The following is a 17,420-nucleotide window of genomic DNA, read 5'->3' as shown; positions in this document are numbered from 1 at the left end:
CTCTTTAACATGGAACACCACCACAAGAGAATAATCATGGAAGCCATCGAGATAGAGAAACACCCTCACAACATGAACAAGCGTGACGACACGTCCCGCCCGCCAGACATCTGGAAATTAGCCCTCCCCACAAAAACCAACACCAGAACCAGAGGCACACAGAACGCCATCACCAATCAACCACACCAGACCCAAACCCAGACCCTCTCCACAGATAAATTACAGACACCATCCAGTAGCCAAACCATAGTGGCACCTCCGGATGCTGCACCCCCCTGCAATCCCTACACAGATCTGGCTGGCACAGGGCACAAAACCACAGCTCGCCCCTATACACGAAGCCAAGCCAGAGCACAACTAAGTGCAGTACAGCCATCTTCTCAGAAAAACTCTTCACAAGCTCAAGAGGTCAAGACACGAAAGCTTTAACAACTAATCCACACTTAATGACCCACCTAAGTGGTACTCAGAATATCACTCAAGAAATCACTCAAGATATCCCTCAAGTAATTAAGGAACAAAAGAAGAAAAGGCACACTAACCTGGGAACTTCCTCTCTGCCCAGAACGTTTGAGGCTATACACCACACCCCCTCAACAGTATTTATAGGAACTCAAACACTGAGATCCTGCTCTGTTCCAGTAACAAGAAGCCGAAAGCACCAGCCTGAAGATGACGAGTGAGACCTCGTCGAAACGTCGCCTAGACACCCCAACTCTTACACGGGAAGACACCCGAAGACACCAAAACCTGCATTCCTGTACCCGTGAAAATCTACGAAAGCATATATATATATATATATATATATATATATATATATATATATGCAGGTTTTGGTGTCCTCGGGTGTCTTCCCGTGTAAAAGTTGGGGTGTCTAGGCGACGTTTCGACGTTTCGAAGCTAGCCTAACCAAAATCAACCCAGATGAAGCCAATAAAATCAGACTTGAAGTCACCAACATCCTCTGCTCCAGCAAACCACCCAGAAGCAATTTACACAAAGAAGAACAGAAAGCACTCACCAACCTGAGGAAAGACAACAACATAATCATTCTCCCAGCAGACAAAGGTAATGCCACTGTTGTGATGAACACATCGGACTACCAAGCAAAACTATCAAATCTACTCCAAGACCCTACCTACCAACCTATAAAAACAGATCCCACCACCTATCTGGAAAAAACCACCAAATCCAAAATAAAAGCCTCTCCTATCAGTGAAGAAATCCAGCTAAGAATCATCCCCAGAGAAAAATCATCCAGATGCCCCAAACTCTACGGCCTCCCCAAGATACACAAAGAAGGAACACCACTCAGACCAATAGTCAGCTCCATAGGCTCACCTCTACAAAATCTCGCTAAATTTCTCGCTAAGCAACTTCAGCCCTATGCAGAATCCATCTCTTCACACGTTACAAACTCCTTCCAGTTCATAGAAACAATAAAGAAGCAAAACCTACATCCCGATGACCTACTTGTGAGCTTCGATGTTGTATCTCTCTTCACACAAGTGCCCATTAATGAAGCCTTGACAGCCATTCAAAACAAATACAATCCCCCCGAATACATCCTGGACCTGACCAACCACTGCCTAACCAACACGTACTTCATCCACAATGGACAAAGATACAAACAGATAGAAGGAGCACCTATGGGATCACCCCTCTCACCGGTCATCGCAAATCTGTACATGGAACACTTTGAAACCAATGCTTTAGACAAGTCAGAACACAAACCCAAACTTTGGCTCAGATATGTTGACGACACCTTTGTAATTTGGCCACACGGGAAAGAAAAACTAGATAGCTTCCTCACACATCTCAACAGCCTACACCCCAAAATACAATTCACTATGGAAATAGAAGCCAACAACCAGCTTCCCTTCCTTGACGTCCTAATCTACAAAAAACCTGATGGCTCCCTAGGACACACTATCTACCGGAAAAAAACACACACCAACCGCTACTTACATGCTCAATCACACCACCACCCTGCACAAATAAACTCCGTAGCCAAGACCCTCATCTCCAGAACCAAACGCCTGGCTGACAAAGACCACTTGACAACTGAGTTACAGAATCTCTCAAATGTGTTAATCGCCAATGGATACCAGCAAAACAGGGTTAAGAAGCTAATCCAAAAAGAAACACCCCCCAAAAACCAAGACACGGAAGAAAACAATGGCATGGCCCTCCTTCCTTATATCAAGGGCACTACAGATAAAATTAGCAAAATCCTCCATAAACACAATATCAAAACAGCCTTTTGCACCAACCAAAAAATAGCCAATATCCTCAGAAACCCCAAAGATAAAATCCAGTTGGAAAACCAAGGGGTCTATGAAATACCCTGCAAAGTCTGCCCAGCCACGTACATTGGACAAACAAACAGACGAATAAATGCACGTATCGCAGAACACAAGAATGCCGTCAAAAAAGAAGAAAAATCTTCCTCTCTTTTCCAACACATGAAAGAAACAGGACACGAAATTAATTTTGCAGATTCCAAATTGCTCTTTAACATGGAACATCACCACAAGAGAATAATCATGGAAGCCATCGAGATAGAGAAACACCCTCACAACATGAACAAGCGTGACGACACGTCCCGCCTGCCAGACATCTGGAAATTAGCCCTCCCCACAAAAACCGACACCAGATCCAGAGGCACACAGAACGCCACCACCAATCAACCACACCAGACCCAAACCCAGACCCTCTCCACAGATAAATTACAGACACCATCCAGTAACCAAACCATGGTGGCAACTCCGGATGCTGCACCCCCCTGCAATCCCTACACAGATCTGGCTGGCACAGGGCACAAAACCACAGCTCGCCCCTATACACGAAGCCAAGCCAAAGCACAACTAAGTGCAGTACAGCCATCTTCCCAGAAAAACTCTTCACAAATTCAAGAGGTCAAGACACGAAGGCTTTAGCAACTAATCCACACCTAATGACCCACCTAAGTGGTACTCAGAATATCACTCAAGAAATCACTCAAGATATCCCTCAAGTAATTAAGGAACAAAAGAAGAAAAGAACACTAGCCTGGGAACTTCCCCTCTGCCCAGAACTTTTGAGGCAATACACCACACCCCTCTACAGTATTTATAGGAACTCAAACACTGAGATCCCGCTCTGTTCCAGTAACAAGAAGCCGAAAGCACCAGCCTGAAGATGACGAGTGAGACCTCGTCGAAACGTCGCCTAGACACCCCAACTTTTACACGGGAAGACACCCGAGGACACCAAAACCTGCATTCCTGTACCCGTGAAAATCTACGAAAACATATATATATATATATATATATATATATATATATATATATATATATATATATTACAGGGTCGCCTTTAGATGGCTCGGGGATCGGATAATTCCATATTCTCCAACATTTCTGTGATGAAAATAGGGACATCCTACCATATCCTCCAAGATTTCTCTGACCAAAATAGGGATTTCCTAAGCAAAGCAGGACATTCTGGGATCAAATCAGAAACTGGGACGGCTTCTGTAAATCTGGGACTGTCCCTGGAAAATAGGGACACTTGGAGGGTCTGTGAGGGAACCACCAGAAGGCCCTTGGAGCTGGACCTCAGTGTCTGGGCTGAATGATGGTGGTAGAGACGCTCCTTCAGGTATACTGGGCCGAGGCTGTTTAGGGCTTTAAAGGTCAGCACCAACACTTGGAATTGTGCTTGGAAACATACTGGGAATCAATGTAGATAGATCTTTCAGGACCAGTGTTATATTGCCCCGGGGGCCACTCCCAGTCACCACCAAATATCCACACAAAAATCAGCCAAATTCCTCCACAATCGCTTCCTCCCACCCTCCTTTCTCACTCTCTACATGCCTGAAAATTCTGTGCAAAGGTTCCTGAGATTGCTAGCTGCTTTCCCGCTCTTTTTGCACGATTTTTGCAGTTCTCCTACCTTTTGGGGCTGTTTTGCAGCTTAAATCAATTTATTTCCCGTGCTTCACATGGTTGTACATGAGTCAAAGTGGGGGAAACGCCTGCACATCATAGTTATAATCCAAATTTCTAAGGAACCATTGCAACAAGTGGAAGCGGTCTTTCCCCCCCCCTCCCCCCAATACATTGAAACCAACATTTTAGCTTCTTTCTGGACCTTCCCACTCACTGCTAGCTGCGCCCTGCCCTCTGCCTTTTAAGGCTGGCAACATTGTGGACATCACCAGACCGTGATTTGAGCCACGGGGGGTTAGGGGGAGAATGGGATGCTGCCCGTCTTTGAATGTCAAGAAATTTGGTGCTGCTGTTAACCTGGTAACTCAAGGTTTTCTTCTAACAACAACCATACCCTAAACCGCGCTCCTAAATCCACTGGTGTGAATGGGCTTAGGCCTCACGGGGCTCCCGAGAGCATTTGCACAGCAAGATTCTCCTTGCATGCCTTTACTTGGAAGTTAACTATTGGCTTCAATGTGCCACAGGACTGTGCCTTACCCCACTTAATTTGGAAATAAACCCCACAAAATTCAACAGGATTCATGGTTAGGAATGGGGCTGCTAGGCCGCAACCCTATACCTATTTACCTGGTGAATAAGCCCCGTTGAATGTAGAGCACCCCTTATTTTTGCTTCCACTGGGTTTATCTGTGCTAGATTACAGGTGCTTTTATTGTGTGCAAAAGCCTTTAAAAAGTAATATGGGGAGGGGTCCTTTAAAAAAAAAAGCAAACATTTATATCGTTACATGTTGTTTCAGATTTCTGTGAACTGCTCTGGCGCCTGTTTTTTTGATGAGGGTTGGTGGCTGCATGATAAATATAACAATTATTATTATTATTATTATTATTATTATTATTATTATTATTATTAAAACCACATTATTATTACTTATTGAAATACAGCCTTCAGATGTGCAAACTCCGGCAGAGTGTTAAGGGAGGAGGACCGGGCGGGGATGGCTGTGCTAGCAATATGTATAATCATAATGAATATTATGGAAGCAGCCCAGAGGGGCTGGGTATAATTATAATTATACTTATTTGGATGCCTTCACCTGTTGATCTCAGCGTGGTTCACAGCATAAATATACAATATATCTATACCTATACAGTATCAGTATCTATGTATAGTGGTGTGGCAGGGCAGGGGGAGAGGTTTATTGTTTCGTGCGCTTGTTCTGTATTTTTGGGTTCTGTATTATTATTATTATTATGAAATATTATTATTTATTGTATGCTCCAAAAAGGGGATTTTCACCTCTTCCTCTGAGGGCGGACGGATATTTCTTTGTTTGCTTTAATGAAATTCATACATTCTTGATTGTAATTTATAATAATAATAATAATAATAATAATAATAATAATAATAATAATAATAATAATAATAATAATAATAATAATAATGTGAGGCGGCGCTGAGTCTCCCCAGGCGGAACCTTCGTTCGCGGGGGAGGCAGTTCCCGGCCGGAGCGGAGGCGGCGGCGCACGCGCGCGGCGCTCTTGCCGGTCCCTCTCCGCCGCCTCCTTCTACTCCGCCGCCGCTGCTGCCGCTGTCATGGCGGCCTGAGGTGCGGCACGGGCGGAGGAAGCGAGCGAGGGGGAGGGAAGGGAGCGCGCCGGGCTGCCAGGTAGGGGCTGCGGCAGGGGAGGCGGCCCCGTGGCCAGGGCGGCGCTGGTGGGGCTGGTGGTGGGGCGGAGGGTGGCCTTTGGGGGGTCTGGGGGGCGGGTTTCCCCCTCGTGATGGCGGCCTCCCTCACCGGGCGGGGGCTGTGGGAAGAGGGAGCCCCCCAAGCACACCGGCCCTCCGCCCGTCATTCGTTGCCGGAAAACGCCCCGCGGCGCCCGGTCCCGTTAAGCGCCTCGCAATAAGGCCCTTCTCCCATTTCCCCTCCTGTGTGTGTGACCTATTATATATATGCGTGTGCAGCATTATTGTTATTTATTGTGTATTCCGCCTTTCATAATATATATATATATATATGCAGTGGGAGGGGGCGTATGCGTTCTTGTTGTTTATTAAGTGTATATTTCGCCTTTCATCCAAAGATCTCAGGGTAGTTCACAGCATAAAAATACAGAATAAAACCACAAAGTACATAATAAAAACAACATGTGTGTGTGTGTTACATATATGTAATGCACACACATATTTATAATACATACAACGGTACCTCGGTTTTCAAATGCCTCTGTAGTCTAACGCTTTGGAACTCGAACGCCAAAAATCCAGAAGTAAATGCCTCGGTTTTTGAACACACCTCGGAAGTCAAGCAGGAAACGAGGCTTGCGTTTTGAGGTTTCCGCTTTCAGTTTTCAAATGTTTCGGAACTCAAACTGACTTCCGGAACGGATTATGTTCGAAAACTGAGTACCATTGTATGCTCCAAAAAGGGAATTTTCACCTCTTCGCCTGAGGGCGGACAGATATTTGTTGGTTTGTTTTAATGAAATTCATACACTTCTTGATTGTAAAAAAAACAAAGCATATGAAAGAAAGATAGGACAGTAGAATCAAGGGGAAAGTTCACAGCCGTATTTTAAAAGCTGAAATGCAGGAACAGGATTGGGAAGCAATTCTGAAATCATTTATGTTGATGACAATTCTGGCATTGTTTCCATGGCTCTCTGGACTTAGAGATCTATTTTCCAAGGGTTCACCCACTTCCCTACTGGAGTAATGTAGGCTGTGTCCTTCAATAAGCAATACTCTTCAGTTACTGTTTCCCAACCTTCCGCAAGTGTGTATGCAGTTGTGTTTGGAGTTGAGGTGCTGCTGCTTTGTGCATTAGTAAACTTATCACTTCCGTTGGGTTACCTTTTTTAGAGGAAGAAGCAGAGCTGAGACACATTTGCCACCTTGGCCACACTCATATTGTTTCTTAGCAGTGCTTGGGTAGTGATTTATCCCCCTTTTCTCTTTGAAAGGTAAAAGCGTCTAGAATGGCAGGGGAACAGAAACCGTCCTGTAATCTCCTTGAGCAGTTTATTTTATTAGCCAAAGGCACCAGTGGATCAGCTCTGACTGCCCTCATCAGCCAAGTTCTCGAGGCCCCTGGGGTTTATGTCTTTGGTGAGCTGCTGGAATTAACAAATGTGCAAGAGGTGAGTGTGACTGATTTCCTGGAGACTGGTGAGTGTCAAACCATAAATGATGCTGCTGGATTGCTTAACTAATTTGTTTTAAATTGGCATTTCAAGTTTTGTGGAAAGTGAAAGCAAACTGCTCAGGTAATTTTCCAGGTTGTACTGGGTAGGTGGGTGAGTGGAGTGTGGGAGCTCAGGTTTTCTCTTGTGCTCATTATAACTCATGCTCGTTGTTCTAAATCATGGTTGAGCATTACATGTAAGCCTGCCATATGATTTATGGCTTCAGGACAAGCCAGGGCATTAACCCAACTTCAAACTGTGGCTTAACATCTTAACTTGTTCTGAAGCCATCAACCCTAGTCTCTTGGTCCTGACAAAATGGCAAGAAGTGGCATATTGGAAGGTGCTGTGGGTGCCTGGCCAAAGTACTTGGTTCATATATTGGCTTATACAGACCTTGATCCTGCAACAGCCTGCAAAGTCGACATAGTCTGTGTGCCAGAAGATTCTGTGAAACAATGAATATGGAATCTCTTTTATTTAGGGCGAACTTTGGCAGCACAGTACCCATCAGACACTTTGGACTACATCATTCATTAGTTCCAGTCAGCATGGCCAATGGTCAGGAATGATGAGAGTTGTGGTCCAAACCTCTAGAGGGCACCCACTTTGGTGAACGCTGCTTTAGCAGTACCATTTTCAACATTTAAGGTTGAACCTGGAAAACGGGAAGCTCCGTTGCTGAAACATCTGGCCTTGACCAGTGCTGTCTCCTTGATTTAAGCACGCTCACAATAGTGTAATTTGATAACCCTTGGAATAGTCTTAATACTTGATTAGTCATTGGATCAATATCACTCTGATGGGTCTCTTCCTTTCTTTTTTCTTCCTATGCAGCTTGCCGAAGGTCCCAACGCTGCTTATTTTCAGCTGCTGAATCTCTTTGCCTATGGAACATACCCGGACTATGTAGGTAAGAGGCAGCTGCAATTCTAGAACGCATTTTAACACTACTGTGTCTTCATTGGCTTTTGACATCTCCAGTTTCTTCCTTGGCCAAGTTCATGGAAGATCTCAAAATCTGCCACATCTGTCTGCCTTAGTTCCTTCAGACAAAATTTCTGTCCTTTTCAGATGGAGCTCATCTCTAAAACTGTTTATTGATTTTATTTCTAGCCCTATTTGTAAGCCGCTTTGGGATTCATTTGAATGAAAAGCAGTGTAGAAATATAGCATTGGTTAGCATACCATTTCTCCCCATTTTTTTCTCCTGTTATCGTGCAGTTCTGTTCCCATTGCCTCCCATCTCATTTCCCTGACTGCTGGTGATTAGGTCATCAGTTGCCTGGCTTTGCACTCCTTACTCTGCACTGCAGATCTTTTAATTGTCCAAGAGCAGAGCAGGAGCTGTGCTTCAGGTAGCTGGTTGTCCTGTTCAGTTTCTATCACAATTCCTTCCTCTTGCTTCACTTCCATTTCTGCTCCCCTTTCTATCTGCTTTCTGCTCTTCCCCTGTGATCTCTTCTGAGCCCTGCACCTTCCTTTCCTACTAATTTTACCCTTCCTTCCAGTTTCACTGTTGACTCTGAAGTATTTCATTGTACAGCATGTAACATTTCAGGCACTTTATAAATAGTATTAATTTATTCTGCTCTGCACTAAAGACGTAGCAACATGTGAAACTGCATTAATGCATCATACTATGGGTTCAGCAAGTCCTCAGAGGTCTTTCTAAGCCTTGTTGCCTGAGATCTTTCTAACTGGATGTTGCTGGCTTTTAACTTCAGCAGATATATGCATACAAATACAAAGTATTTCTGTCGCTCCAGCAATTCAAGACATAACACAGATTCACTTCTCAAGGCACACTGACTGTCTAATGAGCCATTGCCATAACAACTGGATTGGTTGACCTTGTACCTCTTAACTTATCTCATACCTGGGGTGATTTCTGCCCTTGAAAGAAATTAACCCATTCTTTCGTGTCCAGTTCCTCCAGCAGAGCATGTGAACTTGGGCGGCTCCAAATGTTTCATAGGAAGTTACTTTATCAGTCCAGCTGAACTGATTTGCTGTGACTTGCACTGGTTCCCAGTGCCAGGCTGCTTCTCCGTCCAAAAGTTTTCCAGCTCCCCCGTTTTGCAGATTTCAAGGACATTCTAAGAATAATGAGATTTGAAACTTTCTTGTTACCAAATCTGCCTTGTCGATAAGTTGTGCCTAAACTTGATTCTCATCCAAAATTTACCACCTGAGTCTTCTAAAGTTGCCATACATTCTGCATCAAATCTTTTAAAGGGATAATCTTTGCAAAACGCACAACACTTGCGTAGTTCTCACATGCTCAAACCAGCTTATGGCAATTGGTTCTGTGAGGGTGGGTATCCTACTCATGGTATTTTGTAATTAAAACACTGGGATACTGTGGGTGGTGATCCAAAATGGATTTATTGGTGAGGCACAATGGAGGGAATAGAAACTGTTCAGTGCAAAATCCATGGATTCTGGCTAGCAATTCATACCCAACGGCATACTGCCTGTTCCACCCCTTTGTTTTGTTTTGTTTTAAATGAAGAGAAATGTGTGGATGCTGGAAACAAAGTTCTGCCTTGTCCAGGTTTTCACTTGCTTGCAACTTAAGGAGAGTTAAAGCCACATTGCTCTGGTTTTCTCTTTTTGGTTATAGATATATGAACTCAGTGAAGTGACAGTCCATGTCAGCCTTTCTCAACCTGATACCCTTTAGATGTTTTGGACTCCATTGGCCATGCTGGTTTGAGTTGATGGGAGTTATAATTCAAAACATTTAGGAAGGTTATTGGGTTGGGAAATGCGGACTCTGCTTTTCAGAGGTGCGTATTCTGAAAACTGCCCCATGCTTCTCCATTTGCCAGTGCCTGTAGGGAAGTGGGAGCATTCTTCTGTGCGGCAGAGAACATGGCTCAAAGTTGTGTGAATGAAGTCAGCAGCGTTGAGTAATTCAATTGAAGCACATAACCTGAAGTTTTTCTTTAATTCAATTTCTTGGACAGCAAACAAGACTAACCTGCCAGAGCTAACAGGGGCCCAGAAGAACAAGTTAAAGCACTTAACTATTGTCAGCTTAGCTTCCAGAATGAAGGTAAAGTATTGGCACTAAGACCAGCCAATGTGAAGGCAAACCTCCATATATGTGTGTTTGCGCACACACAGAGTGTGTAAATGTGTGTCGACACATGCATGCATATATGAATTTTTGGGAACTTATGACATCTCCTGTTGATCTTGAGAGCCAAAGGGTGTAGAATAGACTAATGGGACATGAATCCCCGGTGCTTTCAGGCAGCTTTTTAGCAATGGGGGAAGCAGAGAGCAGCTGCTGAAATGAAACATTTATGCTTGAATCACTTTGGCTTCCTTTGATCAGTTATCAGATGGCTTGATGGTTTATCCTTTGCCATCTCTCCCAAATCGCAACTCCATGGCGTAACACAAGGACGGCTAGATATCTGTGTCAACTTTAGTTCTCCCTAAAAAATAGGAATAATAGTAGCCCTGTATCCCATTAGGTGGGATGCAGGTGGCACTGTGGGTTAAACCACAGAGCCTAGGACTTGCTGATCAGAAGGTGGGCGGTTCGAATCCCCACGATGGGGTGAGCTCCCGTTGCTCGGTCCCTGCTCCTGCCAACCTAGCAGTTTGAAAGCACGTCAAAGTGCAAGTAGATAAATAGGTACTGCTCCGGCGGGAAGGTAAATGGCGTTTCCGTGCGCTGCTCTGGTTCGCCAGAAGCGGCTTAGTCATGCTGGCCAAATGACCCGGAAGCTGTACGCCTGCTCCCTCAGCCAATAAAGCGAGATGAGCGCCGCAACCCCAGAGTTGGTCACGACTGGACCTGATGGTCAGGGGTCCCTTTACCTTTACCTATCCCATTAGGTATTTCTGGAAAAAAGCAAGAACTGGAGCAGTTTTTTCATTGACTTCAGCAGATAGGTTACAACAAGTAATAACAAGCTACACCTGGCTGTAGTGCCACAACTACTGCTATTACAGCACACCCTTCATGCGTTTCATTGATGGGGCTTGGGTAATGTTTTATCTTCTGGTTGGCAGCGCATGAGTAATAATAGAAACTGCATCGGAATCCCTGGTTCTCCCCAGTAAAGCATGATGTGCCCTTGCTGTGTTCTATCTAACACCTGCCATGTTCTTTTAGTTCCGTTTCTCTCAAACCTTTTCAACTTAGGCCTTCCTCTTAAACGTCCTCTGCCTTTGGTGAACCCCCCCCCCCCACTGCATGCTAGCCACTGATGGCTCAGTCCCAGCATTTTTGACCTTTGTCCCTGTCCTACAGATACTCTGGGTGAATTCAGCATACCTCTGCATGGGGGTTTGTACGTGGGGAATGATGCTACTCAAGCAACAAGATTTCTCCCCTTCACCCCCTAAACCTGTTTTGGGGTTTTCCCTAACCCTCCAGAACAGATTTTTTTTTTTTGAAGGGTGTAGTCCCATGACACAAGCAGACCTCGCTCCATGCACACAACAACTTAGTTGAATCCCGCACCTTGACGTGCTAAAGGTATTTGAGAAACTTAAGTTCTGATCATCTCAGCTGCTAGAAGTTAGATGGCCATCTGTCATGGATGCTTTAGTTGAGATTCCTGAATTGCAGGGGCTCTGAGTAGATGGCCCCCGGCGTCCCTTCCAACTCTACATTTCTATGATTCTGAGTGTGAAGTTGGCAGGTATCCTATAAAACGGTGAGCAGCGCCCCAGACTGCACCTAGAAACAAAAGCATGTTTTAGTCTAGGCTCCAGGGTCTTCCTGCTGGTCTCTGCTCCCTTCTCTCCCCCAGTGTATTCCTTACTCGGTGTTACTGAATGACCTGGAGATGCGGAACCTGCGGGAGCTGGAAGACCTGATCATCGAAGCCGTTTACACCGACATCATCCAGGGGAAGCTGGACCAGCGCAACCAGATGCTGGAAGTGGACTTCTGCATTGGCAGGGACATCCAGAGGAAGGACATCAGCAACATCATCAAAACACTCCACGAATGGTAAGCTGCCCCCCGACAGGGTTCCCCAACTTCCCCACCCTTCGGTTTAGGCAGAGCCCCACCTCCTGCCACCTCCCTGACATTGACTGCGCAAGTATTGTGTTTTCAGGTGTGATGGGTGCGAAGCAGTTCTGTTAGGAATTGAGCAGCAGGTGCTTAGAGCCAACCAATACAAAGAGAACCACAACCGAACCCAGCAGCAGGTAGAGACAGAGGTAGGTAATGCCCCCCCCCCCGTTAATGTCTCCATTCTCTAGGGCGAGCGGCAAGCAGCAGCCCTCGTTTCCAAACGGACTGGAGTAAATTCAAGAACGCTGAGACTTTTCCTCTGCAACCTTCACTCATTCCTGTGGAATTTTCTCCTGTTGGTCTAACCAGCCTAGAGGATGTCCGTACTTTAGCTTTGTGGGAACTAACGCTCAAAATCAATCCTGAAGTTTATCCATTCTTCTCAGGATGGCTCCTGTGAGTCTTCTGGCCTCTAGAGGGCAGCATGCTACTGCCTAAAAAGGAACAATTCGTAATCACTCCTCTTAGGTTCTTCCTCTCAAACCTTTCTCAGCACTTTATATTTCACATTATTTGGTCATTCAGTCCATCTATCGCCTGATAAACTTAGCTCAGTGCAGATCCTGGGAGCTCACGGCCAGAGTTCACCAACGGGGGCATTTGCAAGGGCGTTTAGTGGGGGCGTTTAAAGGGGAGGCCAAGAGTTCTGTCTCTTGGTGTGCATAGGACCAGGGACTTGGAGAGTGAGGGAGCTGCTGCAGTGACCTGTAACACCTGTGCCATGTTTGTCATTCTGCCAGAGAACAAGCAACAGCACACTAGTAGCAAGTGCAAGCTGGTTGTCTTGCTGGAAGAGAAGGTGTAGCAACTTGAGGCCTGCCTAGCCACACCTCAAGCAACAGGACAACATGCAGAGTTGCTTGATAGAGCTGAGTTGACTGAGATTGAGCTCCAAGATGGATGGGTAAAGAAAGATTGCCCATTGCAATAGTCTAACCCAGGCACCCCCAAACTTGGCTCTCCAGATGTTTTGGGGCTACAACTCCCACCATCTCTAGCTTACAGGACCAGTGGTCAGGGATGATGGGAATTGTAGTCCCAAAACATCTGGAGGGTCGAGTTTGGGGGTGCCTGGTCTAACCCCTGGAGGAATGCGACACACAGAAGTAGGACAGTCACAAACCACACTTTGTCATTAGAGTTGCAAAATCGCTTCCATACTCTCACTGTGGACGCTGATTCTGGGCCAGAGGAGCTAAGACAGCAGTTGCCAACCTCAGAAGACATTCAGAAGGTGTCTGGGAAAGGTACAGTGCACAGAACGATTCTTGCCAAACCCCCCCCCCCCCCAGAGGAGATGGATTTGGATGAGCCTTTTTCCATTCTTGATCTAACCCCATCAGATCCAAGGCTACTGACTGTGGATGAGTATGCTGATAACATACTTGCTACCTTCTGTGGAGGCGACACCAGAGAAAGGGAATTGCAGCCCAGTGATGACAAGCTGGGAGGAAGGAGTAGGAAGTACTCAAACCATAAGTTTCCAGCCTTTGTAACTTGTCCCAACAGTATCAAAATAAGCTCCAATAAACAAGAGGGGAAGACTTCGAGCACAGCAGAAGCAGGCCTCAGAACACTCCAAGCAGCCTTTGGAAGGCACAGCCCATGGAATGATTCTTGCTACTCCCCAGAGGAGGAGGAGACAAGTCAGGGTGATACTACTGAGGGGAACAGAGGCAGTAGTGTGTGGAGGAAACAGGATGTCACAGGAGGTGTGCTGTCTTCCAGGTGCAAAGATTCACGATGTGACAGAGAAGTTGCCAAGTCTTATAAAGCCCACTGACTACTACCCCTTCTTTCTGATTCATGTGGGTACAAATAATACTGCCACACACAGGAAGGGACTATGAGACACTGGGCAGGGAGCTGAAGAGACATCACTCCTTCCTGTTGAAGGTTGTGGCCCAAGAAGAGAGAGGAAAATACTTGGAGTAAACCACTGGCTGCGCAGGTGGGTCGTCCGGAAGAATTTGGCTTCTTGGATCATGGTCTCTGCTTCCTTGAGGTCAGACTTCTGGCGAGAGATGGGCTGCACCTCACAGCAGTTTGCCAAGAGTGTGTTTGCCAAGAGTCTGGAGAATCTAATCAGGAGAGCTTTAAACTAGATCTTGAGGGGGAGGGAAAAACAATAGGAACAGCAAAAGAGCACCTGGAAATGGGGATAATAGCTTCATTGATGCACAGGAAACTGAGCTGGTGCTCCTGAAGACTGCTAAAAGGCAAGAAACTGCAGGAAGGAAGCAGCTGCAGGGAACAACTCATGGTTTCAGTTGTCTACACAAATGCACAGAGTATGGGAAACAAACAAGATGAACTGGAGCTTTTAATACAGGACAGCAAACAGGCATTACTGAAACCTGGTGGGATGAGACTCATGACTGGAATGTAGGAATTGAGGGGTATAACCTGTTCAAAAGGAACAGACCACACTGGAAGGGAGAAGGAGCAGCATTATAGATAAAGGATGTGTATACTTGTAAAGAATTCCATGACCTGGAGCATGAAAAGCAGATTGACAGTATAGGAGAAAAAAATTGTAGGAGAGAGAAAGAGCAGTGACCTTACTGTGGGTGTCTGCTATAGACTGGCAAGCCAGACTGAAGACTCGGATGATGCCTTACTAGAGTAGATTACCAAACATTCAAAAAGGAAAGAAATAGTAATCATGGGGGACTTCAACTTCCCCAATATCTGTTGGGACTCAAACTCTGCCAAGAGTGTAAAGTCTGACAGATTCCTCCATTGCATCGCTGACAATTTCATTTCTTCTTCCTCTAACTTCTGCTCAGTGTCCTGCCGCCAATGCCCTGGCTCTGAGACTTCCTCCTCTGGGGTTCCCTGGCTGCTGCCCCCCCCCCCACTCCTCTTCAGCCAGTCCCTGACACCAGGGGAGATGGCTGGTGGGTTCAGCCCGGTCTGAGGCTGCTTCCGATGTTCCTTTGAGCTCCCTGCTCCTCCCCGTTGGTCTCTGGCTTGCTGTGCCCCCTCCTGCACCTCGACTTGGGACAGAAAACTTCCGTCCTCCGCTAGCGCTTCAGAGGAATGGGGGTGCCCCGCTGTTTCATGTTTGCAAAGAAACCTCCTCTCTGCCTCTCTCCTCCCCTGCAGGTCACAAACATAAAGAAGACGCTGAAAGCCACAGCCTCCTCCTCGGCCCAGGAGATGGATCAGCAGCTGGCGGAACGGGAGTGCCCCCCGCACACGGAGCAGAGGCCGCCCACCAAGAAGATGTCCAAGGTCAAAGGGCTGGTCTCCAGCCGCCACTGATGCCTGCACGGCGGCAGCAGGGCGTTCCAGGGCCCCTGAGCGACTCTGGCTCCTCTTTCCAGCAGCAGCTTGTGAGCCGTTCTGCGTTCTTTCAGGCTGCGGGGGCGGGAGGGCGGCCCAGGCGGGTCCATGTTTGAACTAGCAAGGGACACTGCCAAGCTCGCAGTCACTCAGGGCAGCCCTTCAGCACCATAGCTGCTTCTTTTTCTCCTTTTTATTTTTGAGGAACACAAGGGCACCATTTGCTCTCTGATTTGGGGACAGGAGGCAGAAGCAGGGCACAGTTCCCCTGGGGCTCCTGCAGTTAGCCGCAGCCTCCTCCCCAGGTTGCCCTGCTCCACATTCCTTGGCAGCAGAGGTCCCCGGGCAGTGAGATTTGCCTTCAGGCTGGGAGAGGTGGCAGGAGGGAGGGAGGGATTTCTTCACTTAACCCCCAGCTCTGCCACATACCAAAGGTGACGCTGTGCCCCTGGCCCAGGCACTGGTTCTCGTTGCTACCTTCTTACTTCCCCTGCTCCTTTACAACGGCGTTTTGTCTTAGGGTGCAACTCTCTACCTCACGCTGCAGGGGGGTCGGGCTGTGTTTACTTGCCACCTGCTCTGCTGACCTCCTCAGCCCAGGTAAAAGCCCCTTCCCTCTCCTGCCGGCTTTTTAAAGTCCTTCAGCTCTGAAGGGGAGGAAGTTGGGGCAGGAAGAGTGGAGCCCGTGGGGGGAAAGCTGCTTTTTCCAGCCGCCGGCTGCCGCTGCTGCCGCTGCCTCCTCCTCCCCCCCCTCTTCCTGACCACCCTCACAAGGGACGGGGTTGTTGCTGAAGTTGTGCGCTCTCAGTGTGTGTTCCACGGTCATAGTTCCCCTCCTCCCGAAGCCTTCTGAAGTGTGTTGCGTTAGAGTCTCCCTGGGCAAAAGCGAGCGCTGGGAAAAGAGGTTCCCCTCTTGGTCTCCCAGCCCTGGGGACACTCCAGCGGAGGCAGCAGCAAGCAGGAGGGGTCACCTCTGCCGGCCTCTGCCAGACTTAACAGAACTTGAACTGCTTTCTGGTTGTATTTGAACCCCGTGGACCCAACCTCCTCCCCACGCCCCCGTTTTTGTACATTTGTTGGGAGGCTTGAGAATTTACAGCCTTTTGTATTTTATTTGATATTTGTTACAAACTTAATTGAAAGTGACTTTGTCAGAAGGATTGTTTTCTTTTCTATTAAAAAAAAAAGTCAGCGTTGAAATTCATACCCCTGGCTGGAAGCTCAGTGTTTTTTCATTAAGTTGGTTTTAGGCTTCAGAGAGCTCTGGCAGGTAGAGCAAGGCACTCAGGGGGCGGCAAATGATACAAATCTATGGCACAACCACATGTGTATACTTCTGGCCGCCTCCCCTCAAAAAAGGACATCTTAGAGTTGGAAAAGGTTCAGAAAAGAGCAAGTGATCAAGGGGTTGGAGCGACTCTGAGATTCCCAACGAGCAGAGTCGGATACAGAGCTCCAGGCTCGTGTGAGGCAGCCGCACCATCCTTCTGGGATCCAAACGAGGTCAAACTGCAGTTGCAGTATATTTAGGGCCAGGGCAGGCTGGGGCAGTTGTGGTCATGCAGACCACCACCAGAGAGCAGCAAGGCCCCGTGGGGGGCAGTAGCAGCAAGCAGGGGGGCGGGAGCCCCTCCCATGAAACACACGGGGTTCACGGCAGTGCAGTTTGCATACAATCGCACGTTTTCAAAAATTAATTTATTGCTGAAAATGGCATCCCACCTGCTGCACATCCTATGGGGAGGCAGAACACTGGCTGGCTGTGCTCATGAAAGAACCACCTTCAAGCTCTCTAAGGCAATACAGAGAAATGGGTCCAGGTGGGCTTTGAGATCTGTGAGCCTCAGGCTTCCGGAGCTGGAGCAGGGGATTTCGACAGTGGAAACGGCAGGGATGATGTGTTAAGTGCCTTGGGTAGAAATCTGGGCTCCACAGACAATAATGAGCTCCACCACT

General features: G+C 47.1%; 1 protein-coding gene and 1 long non-coding RNA gene across 3 annotated transcripts; both read left to right on the top strand.

Annotated features, from left to right (window-relative positions):
- The first annotated feature begins 4,154 nt into the window (after positions 1 to 4,154).
- Positions 4,155 to 16,668, top strand: COPS7B (COP9 signalosome subunit 7B). Of its 2 annotated transcripts, none has more exons than XM_083504574.1 (7): positions 4,155 to 4,295; positions 6,905 to 7,081; positions 7,964 to 8,039; positions 10,099 to 10,187; positions 11,905 to 12,107; positions 12,217 to 12,322; positions 15,285 to 16,668. In XM_083504574.1, the coding sequence occupies exons 1-7, from the start codon at positions 4,242 to 4,244 to the stop codon at positions 15,441 to 15,443; spliced, it is 864 nt and encodes a 287-aa protein (XP_083360700.1). In that variant the 5' UTR covers positions 4,155 to 4,241; the 3' UTR covers positions 15,444 to 16,668. The 2 variants fall into 2 exon arrangements, with proteins under 2 accessions (XP_083360700.1, XP_083360701.1); XM_083504575.1 differs by lacking the exon at positions 4,155 to 4,295 and adding an exon at positions 5,448 to 5,607.
- Positions 10,194 to 11,896, top strand: LOC310707477. The gene is made up of 3 exons (XR_014526485.1): positions 10,194 to 10,614; positions 10,982 to 11,793; positions 11,825 to 11,896. It is a non-coding gene; the product is annotated as an uncharacterized lncRNA (long non-coding RNA).
- Positions 16,669 to 17,420: the final 752 nt, after the last annotated feature.

Source organism: Podarcis liolepis, assembly GCF_965112155.1.
Source record: "Podarcis liolepis genome assembly, chromosome: 5".
Lineage (NCBI taxonomy): Eukaryota > Metazoa > Chordata > Lepidosauria > Squamata > Lacertidae > Podarcis > Podarcis liolepis.
Note: the sequence above shows the minus strand (reverse complement) of the source record. Positions and strands in the feature narration are given on the sequence as shown.